We start from the raw sequence: 12,694 nt of genomic DNA on the forward strand, positions 1-12,694 counted from the left end.
AGGCGAGGTGCTGGCTAGCGGAGTAGAAAACCGAAAAATAAAAGGAGAGCCGCGCCACTCTAGGAGCTCAGATGCAAAAATGTAATTGTTGTATAACATGTGCGCTAACAGAACCCTAGTGATTCTTACCTTGGGGTTCTCCATGAGGGCCTCTATTCTGGGATGCGAGCCGCCAATGCCTGCATCCGCCAAGGGCCAGCTGAGTGGTCTACCGTTGCCATCAGACTGGGCAGAGTGGACCAGCTTGGAGGAGCGGTCAGCCCCTGTCCTCGTTTTGTGGGGGTCCACCAGGGGGCTCTCTTTGGGGCACCAGGCCTCAGGGGGTAGCGCGGGGTCACAGGGCACGGTGGAGGACGGGTCCAAGGAGACACATCCATCTGGTGGGATGGGTGGTGGGCGCTCAGGAGGTGGTGGGGGCGGAGGGTCCCTCTTGGGGGGCGGGGGAGCAGGCAAAGGCTTGTCTTGCTTTCTGTCCAGCCCTGGAGAGGACTTGGGGAGGAGGGCATGTGTTCATTTTACACTACACAGATATAAACAGTGTTGAAGCAGGACGACATATCAATCAAATGTATTTTATGAAGGAAGCATGTTGTTTCACACACACACACACACACACACACACACACACACACACACACACACACACACACACACACACACACACACACACACTTTGATTGTTTGCTGTTGTATTTGTGCTGTTGCTAGTGTTTTCGGTCTATGTTATTTCTGTCTTACATTGTTTTTTTGTGTTTTTTTTTTAATCAGCCCCTGTTCCCACAGGAGGCCTTTTGCCTCTTGCTAGGCCATCATTGTAAATACAAATATGTTCTTAATTGACTTGCCTGTTTAAATAAAAGGTTGAGTAAACATTTTAAATAAAGTATTTTTATACCAGCAGTTATCGCAAAGTGCTAACCCCACTAAGCTAACATATGGAATTGTTTAAAGAAGCTCATACCATGGATCATTTAGCTATTGATTTAGAATTTTAGGACCCCTTTAGGTTTAAAAAAAAACATTTTGGGGATGAAACATTGAATTTAGCCTTACTGCTATTAGCCCATAGAAACGCACTGAATAACAGATTCATACATGGAAAAACAGACAGTCCAAACATACATCAAAAGGACGTATGTTTTAAAGTGTCAGTCCTATGTCTGAGGTGGGAAAGACAATTTTTGTGATGCCTCCTGGTATGGCAAACACGGCTGTAGCCTTGCCACCTTCCACCGCAAATGTGCAAGGCCGAACACGGCGGATGCGGTAGATTGAGACACAGCCCATGCAAAAAACAAACAGATATCACTAGTTTTAAAAGACAAGACAACCCTCTATCCCCGCCATCACACAATCACTGTTTTTGTTTACTTAATCCCCCCAAAAAGTCCATTATAAATCGCAATTTGGGTCAGTTGGGCATAATTGCAAATCTTGTTCTATTGCCACATGACTAGCTAAGTATAAATACATAAGTATAAGTATAAAATATGATATTACAGATATTACAGTTCAGAGAAACAGATGGGTATTTGTGTGTGCATAGAAAGGGGTCATGAGTGCATTCAGGTGAATTTACTTCACAATAAAAAAAAGCAGGCTCGTTCTATTCAGAACATCAACGCCACGTCGTCTTGTAACTGTACATAAAACATGGTGGTAAATAAACGTTAACACTGTATATGACATGAGTTTTACGATTTGGAAATGTGAAGGGCACATTTGGACTGACGGGTGTTTGACTTTCGTGTACGTATGATATATACAACGCAGCATTTGTTATCATCCTCAACGTCTCATCTTACAAAATACATCATGTCATCTACATTTACAACATTTTTCAAAATGTCCCTAATTACCGCGAAGGACGGGGTAAGTTCTTGTCCCGCGCGGTGCTCAAGTTCAGAACGGGTGTCAGTCAAAACCCATACGGCGCTGATGATGCGCAAAGCCAGAGCTCTGGTGTCATGTATAGCATGTTACTGTACAGCCACTACGTCCAAATTTAGAAGCCTAGTAGTGCCCAAATCTGCCATTTTCAACATGTATACAGGTACGAGTGTTAGAAATACAAAATATATAGCTAAGTGAAAAATTACAATCTGGTTTTCATGCCCACCACAGCACAGAGACAGCCTTAGTTAAAGTGGTAAATTACCTTTAAGCCAACACAGATGCCAAACAGCTCTCTGTCCGAGTACTCTTTGATTTAAGTGCTGCATTCAACACTGCTGACCATGATGTCCTTCTGGACAGACTGGAGAGGTGGGTTGGCCTCTACGGTCCAGTTCTAAATTGGTTTAGGACCTATTGAACCGGGTCGAGAGTTTTTTTTGTCACCAATTGTGAACATAACCCAGAGAAAATAGATATCACATGTGGCAAGGTATCGCAAGGTTCAATTTTGGGTCCGGTACTGTTCAGTTTATATATGTACCCCTTGGCAGTGTTATCAGCGAGCATGACATTGACTTTCACTGCTACACAACATTACATTTCTGTGTCCCCAGAGGTTTTCAGCTCCACGGATAAATCATTAGACTGTATTAGTGATTTAAATACTTGGATGGCTCACAACTTCCTCCAGCTAAATCAAGACAAGGCCGAGGTACGTATTATTGGAGCCAAAGCACAGAGAGAGAATCTGGAAGCAGATTTGAATTCACAGGTAATAAAGATAAAACACCAGGTAAAAAACGTAGGTGTCATTTTAGATTCTGAACTCAATTTCGAATCCCACATTAGGAATGTGACCAAAATAGCTTTTTACCACATGAACATTGCCAAGGTGCGTCCGTTTCTCTCAGGCTGATACAGAGAGACTCCTCCATGCTTTTATTACAAGAAGGCTTGACTACTGTAACATGCTGACCAGACCGGACAAGTAGAGTGCGTGAGCCTTGCAAAATAAATATACAAATCCATGTTATTCAATTATTGCACCCACACTGCCCGCGTGCGCCAACGAGCGACTGCGTTGCCAAGGGCTAAAATAGAAGTCATTCTTATTTCTGATGTAGATCGCGCTGCAAGTCTTGCCTCTCCCATCTCCTCATTGGTTATACCCACGTGGGTGATTGAAAGACGAACTGTTTTGCCGGTCGTCGTGGCAATACTATGAAAGTTTAGATGCCAATCACCATATAAGTTCAAAGATGAAAAAGCCTGGAAGGAGGAGAGATGACTAGAAACGATTCGGTTGACCGTTTTATGTGTGGATTAATTGTCGGAGTAGAGGACCTTGTGCATTTCAGGTAACATAACAACCCAATGTTTATATCCCAGGACAAATTAGCTAGCACGTGCAAGCTAGCTAGCTAAATTGCCATACATGTTTAGTGCTTTTCAACCTGTCCCCAAATTAATGTAATTGGTTCCGAGTTTGCTTTGATATTTTAACCTGCGTGCCGGTTTGGGTTCCGTGTAATGCTCTCCTGTCTGGTCTACCCAAGAAAGCCATTGGTCAACTACAAAACATACAGAATGCTGCAACACGGGTACTGACCAAGACTACCAGATAACCTGAGGGGGACCGAAACTGTGGACATTTTTAAAAGAAATCTTAAAACAAAACTTTTTAGCGATGTTTTTGTTAGGGTGCTTTTTTTGTCTTTCAGTTTTTATTGTTATTCTTTTGTTTTTTGTGTAGTAAATATTTAAGTTTTGTTATTTATGTATTTTCCTGTGAAGCGTATTGCGTTGCATTCATTTCTGAAATGTGCTCTATAAATAAAGCTTGATTTCAAGCGTTTTAAAAAGTATAAAACACTGAAGCACTGTATCGTCAGTCCAAACTTTCCGGTTCCTACTTTCTGGTTGAATTCTGTTGATAGAGTGAGCTCAAAAGTGAGCCAAAATAGTTTGGGTCAGCACAATAGTATAAAATGGGTGTCGATGTGGAGTGCAAACCTGCAGTTTCAGATTTTCACTGTTCACCCTGTACGTGTGACTATTAAACAATCTGAATCTGAATGGGGTTTAGGCTGTACACCCCATAGACATATGGTACATCCTGATGGGTTCTGAGTTCGAAACTTGAAAATATGAAGTATCCTTATTAATGTCACTGAGGGAGAGAGGGGAATGTAGAACATTTACATTCTGTCAGGATATATTATTGTTAGCCATCAGGGATCCAATGGGAGGAGAATGGCCACAGTCTGGTACAAGTCAACAGGACAGCCGTGAGTTGGGGAGGAGTGAGGAATTTGGGCAGAGGTCAGCTTAGATGAAGTGAGGAAGAACAGATATCACTAAAGTTCTGTATCGCAAAAGACGTGTATTGGCTGTTCAGATGTGTAAGGAGAATGCTCAGCATAGGAGAAAGGGTTAAATACCAGTACTTGTGTGAATATGGATCAGCTGTCTGACCCTTTTGGGTGAATAAACTTGGTTTGAGCTTTTATAGTTGTCCGTCGGTTTGTACCCTGTTATTTAGAACCTAACAACCCTAACCCACCTTCGGGGAGCTGGAGGGGCTGGCAGAGGGGGATCGGATTACGCCCTTCTGGATGAGGTCCAGGCGAGGGGGTACGGGGGGCAGGCTGAGGTGCTGGATGCTGAGGGCCTCAGCATGGGCTTTCCTCCTCTGGGCCACCGGGGAGGAGTTTGGCGACATCACGGGGGAGTTCTGCTGTTCGGCACACTGCTGATATGGAAAGAACAAAAGAACAAGTTCAGGTTTTTAAGAATACCCATGTGGCAGTCATAGACACTGAAATACATGTCTAACTGGGTTTCCATTAGCCGGATTTTGGCCTATAAGAATTATGAAAAGCAGATAATAAAAAAACTGCCGCTGGCCAATTGTCCAAAAAATAAGAAGGAAAAATCTTGTTACAAAATCTGTTTTTTTTTGCCTATTCATCGATGGAAATACATTTGACCGGTCATGCTTATCGGTCTATAGGTTAATTTGCATCATTTAGTGGAATTAAATTGGTACGTGTGTATTTTCGTTAGTTGTTATGTTTATCACATGTGCACGAGAGCTCCTGCTACAGCTTCTCAAACAGCTCATTGGTTGCTGCTGGAGTGAAACGTGCCTTATTGCCATCTGTTTTGTCACCAAAGCCCCATATACTACCCACCACTGCGACCTGTATGCTCTCGTTGGCTGGCCCTCGCTACATAATTGTCGCCAAAACCACTGGCTCCCGGACATCTATAAGCCTTTGCTAGGTAAAGCTCCACCTTATCTCAGCTCACTGGTCACCATAGCAACACCCAACCGTAGCACGCGCTCCAGCAGGTATATTTCACTGGTCATCCCCAAAGCCAACACTTCCTTTGGCCGCCTTTCCTTCCAGTTCTCTGCTGCCAATGACTGGAACGAATTGCAAAAATCACTGAAGCTGGAGACTTAGATCTCCCTCTCTAACTTTAAGCTTCAGCTGTCAGAGCAGCTTACCGATCACTGTACCTGTACACAGCCCATCTGTAAATCGCACACCTATCACTCCAGTGTTAATGCTAAATTGTAATTATTTCACCTCTATGGCCTATTTATTGCCTCACGTCCCTACTCTTCTACATTTGCACACACTGTACATAGATTTTTCTATTGTGTTATTGACTCCCACATTTGTTTATGTGTAACTCTGTGTTGTTGTTTTTGCCGCACTGCTTTGCTTTATCTTGGCCAGGTCGCAGTTGTAAATGAGAACTTGTTCTCTACTGGCCTACCTGGTTAAATAAAGGTGAAATTAAAAAAATTATACCAAGTGTGTGCAAAGCTGTCATCAAGGCAAAGGGTGACTACTTTGAAGAAACTCAAATCTAAAATATATTTTGATTTGTTTAACACTTTTTTGGTTACTACATGATTCCATATGTGTTATTTCATAGTTGTGATGTCTTCACTATTATTCTACAATGTAGAAAACAGTAAAAATAAAGAAAAACCCTGGATTGAGTAAGTGTTTCCAAACTTTTGACTGGTACTGTAAGTGCTGAGGCAAACTCGGCATTCCGGGGTTGGACGACACTTACTCTTTGGCTAATCAGCATTAGCCACTTAATCACCAGAGTCCGTAGCATTGAACAGGATTCATTCTCTTCCTGGCACAGCATGCTGTTTCATGACATGATAAGTACTGTTTTGAATCCTGAAATGTGGCATTTCTGAGATTGCGCTGACTTGACTTTTTTTTAATACCAAAGAGCAATTGAACTGACGCTACATTTTTTTTATACCAGACAGCAATTTAACTGACAGAATGCTTAGTAACTCATCATAGTTTGACCAGACCTGCATAAAAAAAAAACACAAAATACAACTATCCTCTTCTGTGATTCTGACACACAAGTTCAACGTCCTGCATATTTAGTTAGTAGATACGTAGATAAATGGCAGTAGTCCATTTCATTAATCGCTGGGTAATTCTACTTGACAGCTATTGAGTTAACATTTTTACATTTTAAGTCATTTAGCAGACGCTCTTATCCAGAGCGACTTACAAATTGGAAAGTTCATACATATTCATCCTGGTCCCCCCGTGGGTATTGAACCCTGGTCCCCCCGTGGGAATTGAACCCACAACCCTGGCGTTGCAAGCGCCATGCTCTACCAACTGAGCCACACGGGACCACAGTTAAGGTGAGTGAGCACTGAGGCCATAGTCATACTTTGTCCAAGATCACACTTTTAGACCGTTTCACATTGGCGATAGCAAAGGGCCATTTTCTAGAGGTTCTCGAGAGTTATCGATTCTCGAGAGATAATACTTTTGTGTAAACTTGCGAAATTATCACGTCTCGAGTGCCCCCCTCCAGTGTAAAAAATAATTGTGTCAAACGCAATACTCCTACAGTATAAATGGTAATAGCAGAGCAATTTTTTTTGAAATGGCTAAAAATTGTTTGACCTGAAAGTGCAGTAACAGCCTGTTACATTCTGAAATTGTCACAGTAGCTGCTGTCAGAAGGCTGCACTGAGCCACGTAAAACTTTGGAAGCCCATATTCCTCCACCATTTTTTTAAACGTTGATACTATCTAAAAATGTTTAGCTACGTAAGTCAAAATGCTGAGATAGTAAATCATACAAATAGAATATGTTTTTTCATTTCTAACATTGTCTGGTAATTACAGAGGTGGCACAACAAGTCCCAGAGTGGTGGGGGGAAATGTTTTTCCTGGGGCCCAGAGTTTTTCCTTATCTGGTAGCCTAACCTAACCAAGTAAAACTCCAAGTATGCCATAGGAATAAATCACCTGTAAAACACTGTTTTATACAGGCTATGATGGGATCAGAATTGTTCTAATGGTTAAAAAAAAAATCATGGAATGGATGAAAACATTAAAATCCTGTCAAACAAATCACGAGGCGACTCAGTCTAAACAACTTTACTTTGTCCCTCTTTCCAACGCTTCTGTGTCAATATTTTTTATTAAACCAAGTCAATTGTGGTGGGGCAAATGCCGGCATGCCACACGTTTGCCGGCGGCCCTGCTGTGCTGATTACTTTTACCCTAATACAGTTAAGTGACTTTTGTGAAGGCTTAGCTACCGCAGGCCTATGAAGGCAGTGCATACTGGCACTCCAACTGACTCTGATAGTTGAACTTAGCCTCCTTCTGTACGCCTATATCTGTACAGCAGAAGTAGCCTATCTGACAAGTCTAAAGAAATCCATGTCGATGTCGGGAAAATGGCGCCAGCAAATCTCTATCTTTCATTCGGTCTCTGCAGGGCTAGGACAATTACATTTTTTTTTTTTATATATATATATATATATATATATATATATATATATATATATATATATTTATATATATATATTTTTTAATATTTTTATATGAGTATCATTCAGTGGACGCCTAGGCCTATAGGCCTACATGCATTCAATGTTCTGATGCATTTAGCGCTCAAATCTCTGACAGCTGAACCATGAGGTAGAAAATTATTGTTTTAGGAAAGTAAAAACCAATAAAACAATAGACTATAAAGTTGTTAATATGCTACACATCGAAACAGTGTTTTTTTTATATATTATAGGCAGTTAAGGACATGAAACTGTGGAACATTTGGTTAATATCACTTGTTTATTGATGGCACTAGCAGCACCCAGTTAGAGGTTTCTTTCTCTCTTTCTTTCTACTCTCGGATCTGAACCAGCCACAGGTCTTTTTGGGTCCTTTTCGGAACGGGTCTGACTGTCCTCAGGTCCATTCGGTACGTGTCTCTGTTTTTTATTTATTTATGCTCATCAGGTCGGGTGGGAAAGCCACGGATCCATTTTGGAACAGTTACAACTTTTTGTATCCATGAAGACCTTTACTGCGAAGCAAGAACAGAGTCTTGCATGAAAGCCACTGTTGTTCTGGATGACTGTGTGATCTCGCTCTCGGTGTGAGTAAAACTTTTAAACAGGTCAACACTCACAAGGTCGCCGGGCCAGACCGAATACCAGTGCGCATTCTCAAAGCATGTCCAGACCAGCTGGTAAGTGTCTTCTCTGACATGTTTCATCTCTCTTTGTCCCAGTCTGTAATCCCAACATGTTTCAAGCTAACCAACATTGTCCCTGTTCCCAAGAACTCCAAGGTAACCTGCCTAAATCACTATCCCCCTGTAGTTGAACACCTCCCTCTGCAAATAGATCCTGGACTTCCTGACGGGCCGGTCCTAGGTGGTGAGGGTAGGCACACCACCCCCGCTACGCTGACCCACAACACGGGGGCCCCTCAAGGTGTGTGCTTAGTACTCCCTGTCGACCCACGACTGCGTAGCCATGCACGACTCCAAAACCATCATCAAGTTTGCTGACAACACAACGGTGGTAGGCCTGATTATCGACGGCGATGAGACAGCCTACAGGGAGGAGGTGTCGTGGAAATTGCAAGATTATGTTATAATGCTTGTATTGTATTATAATGGTTGTTTTATTCTACAGAATAGAGTATTCTGTTAAATATTGTGTGTGTGTTTTACTGAGGAGGGCCTCTATGAGATAGCACTGACAGAGGAGATTTACGATGTCTTTGGGTAATAAAGCCTAAAGAACATTCCAGAGAACATGAGCTAATGGTTCTGTTCTATACCGTACCAGGGAGAGACGGTTCCCTTTTGGAGTAGGAGGGCCAGACACAGGTCTTTATAATGAAAACTATTGACACAGCAGTAACTGTCTGCTATGTTTTATAGATATCTTTCATACAAATCTTAACCTTGTGACCATTCTATGTATCTGTTCTTTGTCATATAGATTGAGAGGGGTGTATCTTGGCTATAAAATGTCTTTGTACTTTTGTGTTGTCACTTTCAGTGGTTCATTAGAAATGGCGCATCATTGAAAGTCAAAGTGCTATTGCAAAGCTCTTATTATTAAAGATGTAGTTTAAGTATAACTCTGACTGGTGTGTGAAGTTTGTAACTCTCCTCATTTGGTAATGCAGAAATTAGCCACCACAGAGGTCAGAGACTTAGCAGTGTGTTACAAGGACAACAACCTCGCGCTCAACGTCAGTAAGACCAAGGAGCTGATCGTGGACTACAGGAAAAAGAGGGGAGAGCACGCCTATATCTACATTGATGAGGCGGTAGTGGAGCAGGTACAGAGCTTCAAGTTCCTTGGCGTCCACATCATTAAGGACTTAACATGGTCCACACACACCTGCACAGTAGTGAAGAGGGCACGACAGCTCCTCTTCCCCCTCAGGAAGCTGAAAGGATTTGGCATGGTCCCGCTTATCCACGAAAAGCTCTACAACTGCACCATCGAGAGCTTCTTGACTGGCTGCATCACCACCTGGTTTGGCAAATGCACCTCCCTCAACCGCAAAGCGCTACTGAGGGTGGTGTGGACAGTCCAGTACGTCACTCTGGCCGAGCTCCCTGCCATCCAGGACTTCCATATCATGAGTGTCAAAAGAAGACCCCAGGGCCTCCCGGGTGGTGCAGTGGTCAAGAGCACTGCATCGCAGTGCTAGCTGCGCCACCAGAGTCTCTGGGTTCGCGCCCAGGCTCTGTCGCAGCCGGCCGCGACCGGGAGGTCCGTGGGGCGACGCACAATTGGCTTAGCGTCGTCCGGGTTAGGGAGGGTTTGGCCGGTAGGGATATCCTTGTCTCATCGCGCTCCAGCGACTCCTGTGGCGGGCCGGGCGCAGTGCGCGCTAACCGAGGGGGGCGGGTGCACGGTGTTTCCTCCGACACATTGGTGCGGCTAGCTTCCGGGTTGGAGGCGCGCTGTGTTAAGAAGCAGTGCGGCTTGGTTGGGTTGTGCTTCGGAGGACGCATGGCTTTCGACCTTCGTCTCTCCCGAGCCCGTACGGGAGTTGTAGCGATGAGACAAGATAGTAATTACTAGCGATTGGATACCACGAAAATTGGGGAGAAAAGGGGATAATTTTTTACATTTTTATTTAAATTTAAAAAGAAGGCCCCAAAAAATTGTCGAAGACTCCAGCCACCCAAGCCATAGACTGTTCATTCTGCTACCATCCGGCAAACTGTCTCGGCTGTCGTAAGGAGGAGACCAAGGCGCAGCGTGGTAAGCGTACATTCTTCTTTATTAAAAGAACGAACACTGAACAAACGAACAAAATAACAAAATGAACCGTGAAGCTAATATGGATAATGCAGACAGGCAACTAAACATAGATCAAGAACCCACAAAACCAAAAGGGAATAAATATGATCCCCAATCAGAGACAACGATAAACAGCTGCCTCTGATTGGGAATCAATTCAGGCCACCATAGACCTACATATACCTAGACTACCAAAACCCTTAGACATACAACAAACCCTAGACAATACAAAACCAGCATACCCACCCTAGTCACACCCTGACCTAACCAAAATAATAAAGAAAACATAGATAAATAAGGTCAGGGCGTGACACAAACGGTACTGGAGCATCAGCTCTTGGACCAACAGGTTCCGAGACAGCTTCTACGCCCAAGCCATAAGATAGGCATAAGACTGCTAAATAGTTAATTCAATGGTTACCCGGAATATCTGCACGAACCGTATCTTGCACTGACTCAATGCACACTCGCAAGACTTTATATATACACAATACAGTGCCTTCGGAAAGTAATCAGACCACTTAACATTTTACGCATTTTGTTACATTACAGACTTAACCTAAAATGGATGAGAAAAAAAACCATCAGCAATCTACGCATAACACCCCATAATGACAAAGCGAAAACAGGTTTTGCAAATGTATAATAAAAAAAATAGAAATACCTTATTTACATAAGTATTCATACCCTTTGCTACGAGACTCGAAATTGAGCTCAAGTGCATCCTGTTTCCATTGATCATCCTTGAGAGGTTTCTACAACTTAATTGGAGTCCACTTGTGGTAAATTCAATTGATTGTTTTGGAAAGGCACACACCTGTATGTATAAGGTCCCACAGTTGACAGTGCATAAAAACCAAGCCATGAGCTCGAAGGAATTGTCCATAGCGCTCCAAGACAGGATTGTGTCGAGGCACAGATCTGGGGAAGGGTACCAAAAATGTCTGCAGTATTGAAGGTCCCCAAGAACACAGTTGCCTCCATCATTCTTAACTGGAAGAATTTGGAACCACCAAGACTCTTCCTAGAGCTGGCCACCCAGCCAAACTGAGCAATTGTGGGAGAATGGCCTTGGTCAGGGAGGTGACAAAGAACCAGATGGTCACTCGGACAGAGCTCTAGAGTTCCTCTGTGGAGATTGGAGAACCTTCCAGTAGGACAACCATCTCTGCAGCACTCCACCAATCAGGCCTTTATGGTAGAGTGGCCAGACACTCCTCAGTAAAAGGCACATGACAGCCCGCTTGGAGTTTGTCAAAAGTCACCAAAACACTCTCAGACCATGAGAAACAAGATTCTCTGGTCAGATGAAACCAAGATTAAATACTCTGGCCTGAATGCGAAGCATCACATCTGGAGGAAACCTGGCACCATCCCTACGGTGAAGCATAGTGGTGGCAGCATCATGCTGTGGGGATGTTTTTCAGCGGCAGGGACTGAGAGACTAGTCAGGATTGAGGCAAAGATGAACGGAACAAAGTATAGAGAAATCCTTGATGAAAACCTGCTCTAGAGCGCTCAGGACCTCAGACTGGGAGGCGAAGGTTCACCTTCCAAAAGGACAACGACCCTAAGCACACAGCCAAGACAATGCAGGAGTTATCATGACAGGCGAGACCCAGATGCAGACAAAGGAGGCAGATGGTTGGAGTCTTACAATATTTATTAATCCAATAGGGTAAGGCAAGAGAATGGTCGTGGACAGGCTAAAGGGTCAAAACCAGTTCAGAGTCCAAAAGGTACTGAAGGGCAGGCAAGGTCAGGGCAGGCAGGATGATCAGGCAGGTGGGAAAGTAGTCCAGAGTCAGGCTGGGGTTCAAACCGGGAAGACTATCAAAAAGAGAATAGCGAAAGGAGTAGGGGAAAAACACGCTGGTTGACTTGACTAACATACAAGACAAACTGGCACAGAGAGACAGGAAACACAGGAAAAATACACTGGGGAAAATAAGCGACACCTGGAGGGGGTGGAGACAATCACAGGAACAGGTGAAACAGATCAGGGCGTGACAGGAGTGGCTTCGGGACAAGTCTCTGAATGTCCTTGAGTGGCCTGGACAGAGCCTGGACTTGAACATTTCTGGAGATTTAATACATTTTAGAATTAGGCTGTAACCTAAAAAAAATTGGGACTGTATATACACACTCACACAAAACCCACAC

General features: G+C 43.5%; 1 protein-coding gene across 2 annotated transcripts in view; it reads right to left on the reverse strand.

Moving 5' to 3' along the window:
• cblb (Cbl proto-oncogene B, E3 ubiquitin protein ligase) overlaps positions 1-12,694 on the reverse strand; it is a 180,518-nt gene that overhangs the window by 40,518 nt on the left and 127,306 nt on the right. For both annotated transcript variants that reach the window (XM_055943014.1, XM_055943015.1), the window contains exons 11-12: positions 4,460-4,648; positions 130-489 (exon numbers count right to left, since the gene is read on the reverse strand). In XM_055943014.1, coding sequence (XP_055798989.1) covers positions 130-489; positions 4,460-4,648 — 549 coding nt within the window. The remainder of the gene's footprint in view (positions 1-129; positions 490-4,459; positions 4,649-12,694) is intronic.

Source organism: Salvelinus fontinalis, chromosome 13 (assembly GCF_029448725.1).
Source record: "Salvelinus fontinalis isolate EN_2023a chromosome 13, ASM2944872v1, whole genome shotgun sequence".
Lineage (NCBI taxonomy): Eukaryota > Metazoa > Chordata > Actinopteri > Salmoniformes > Salmonidae > Salvelinus > Salvelinus fontinalis.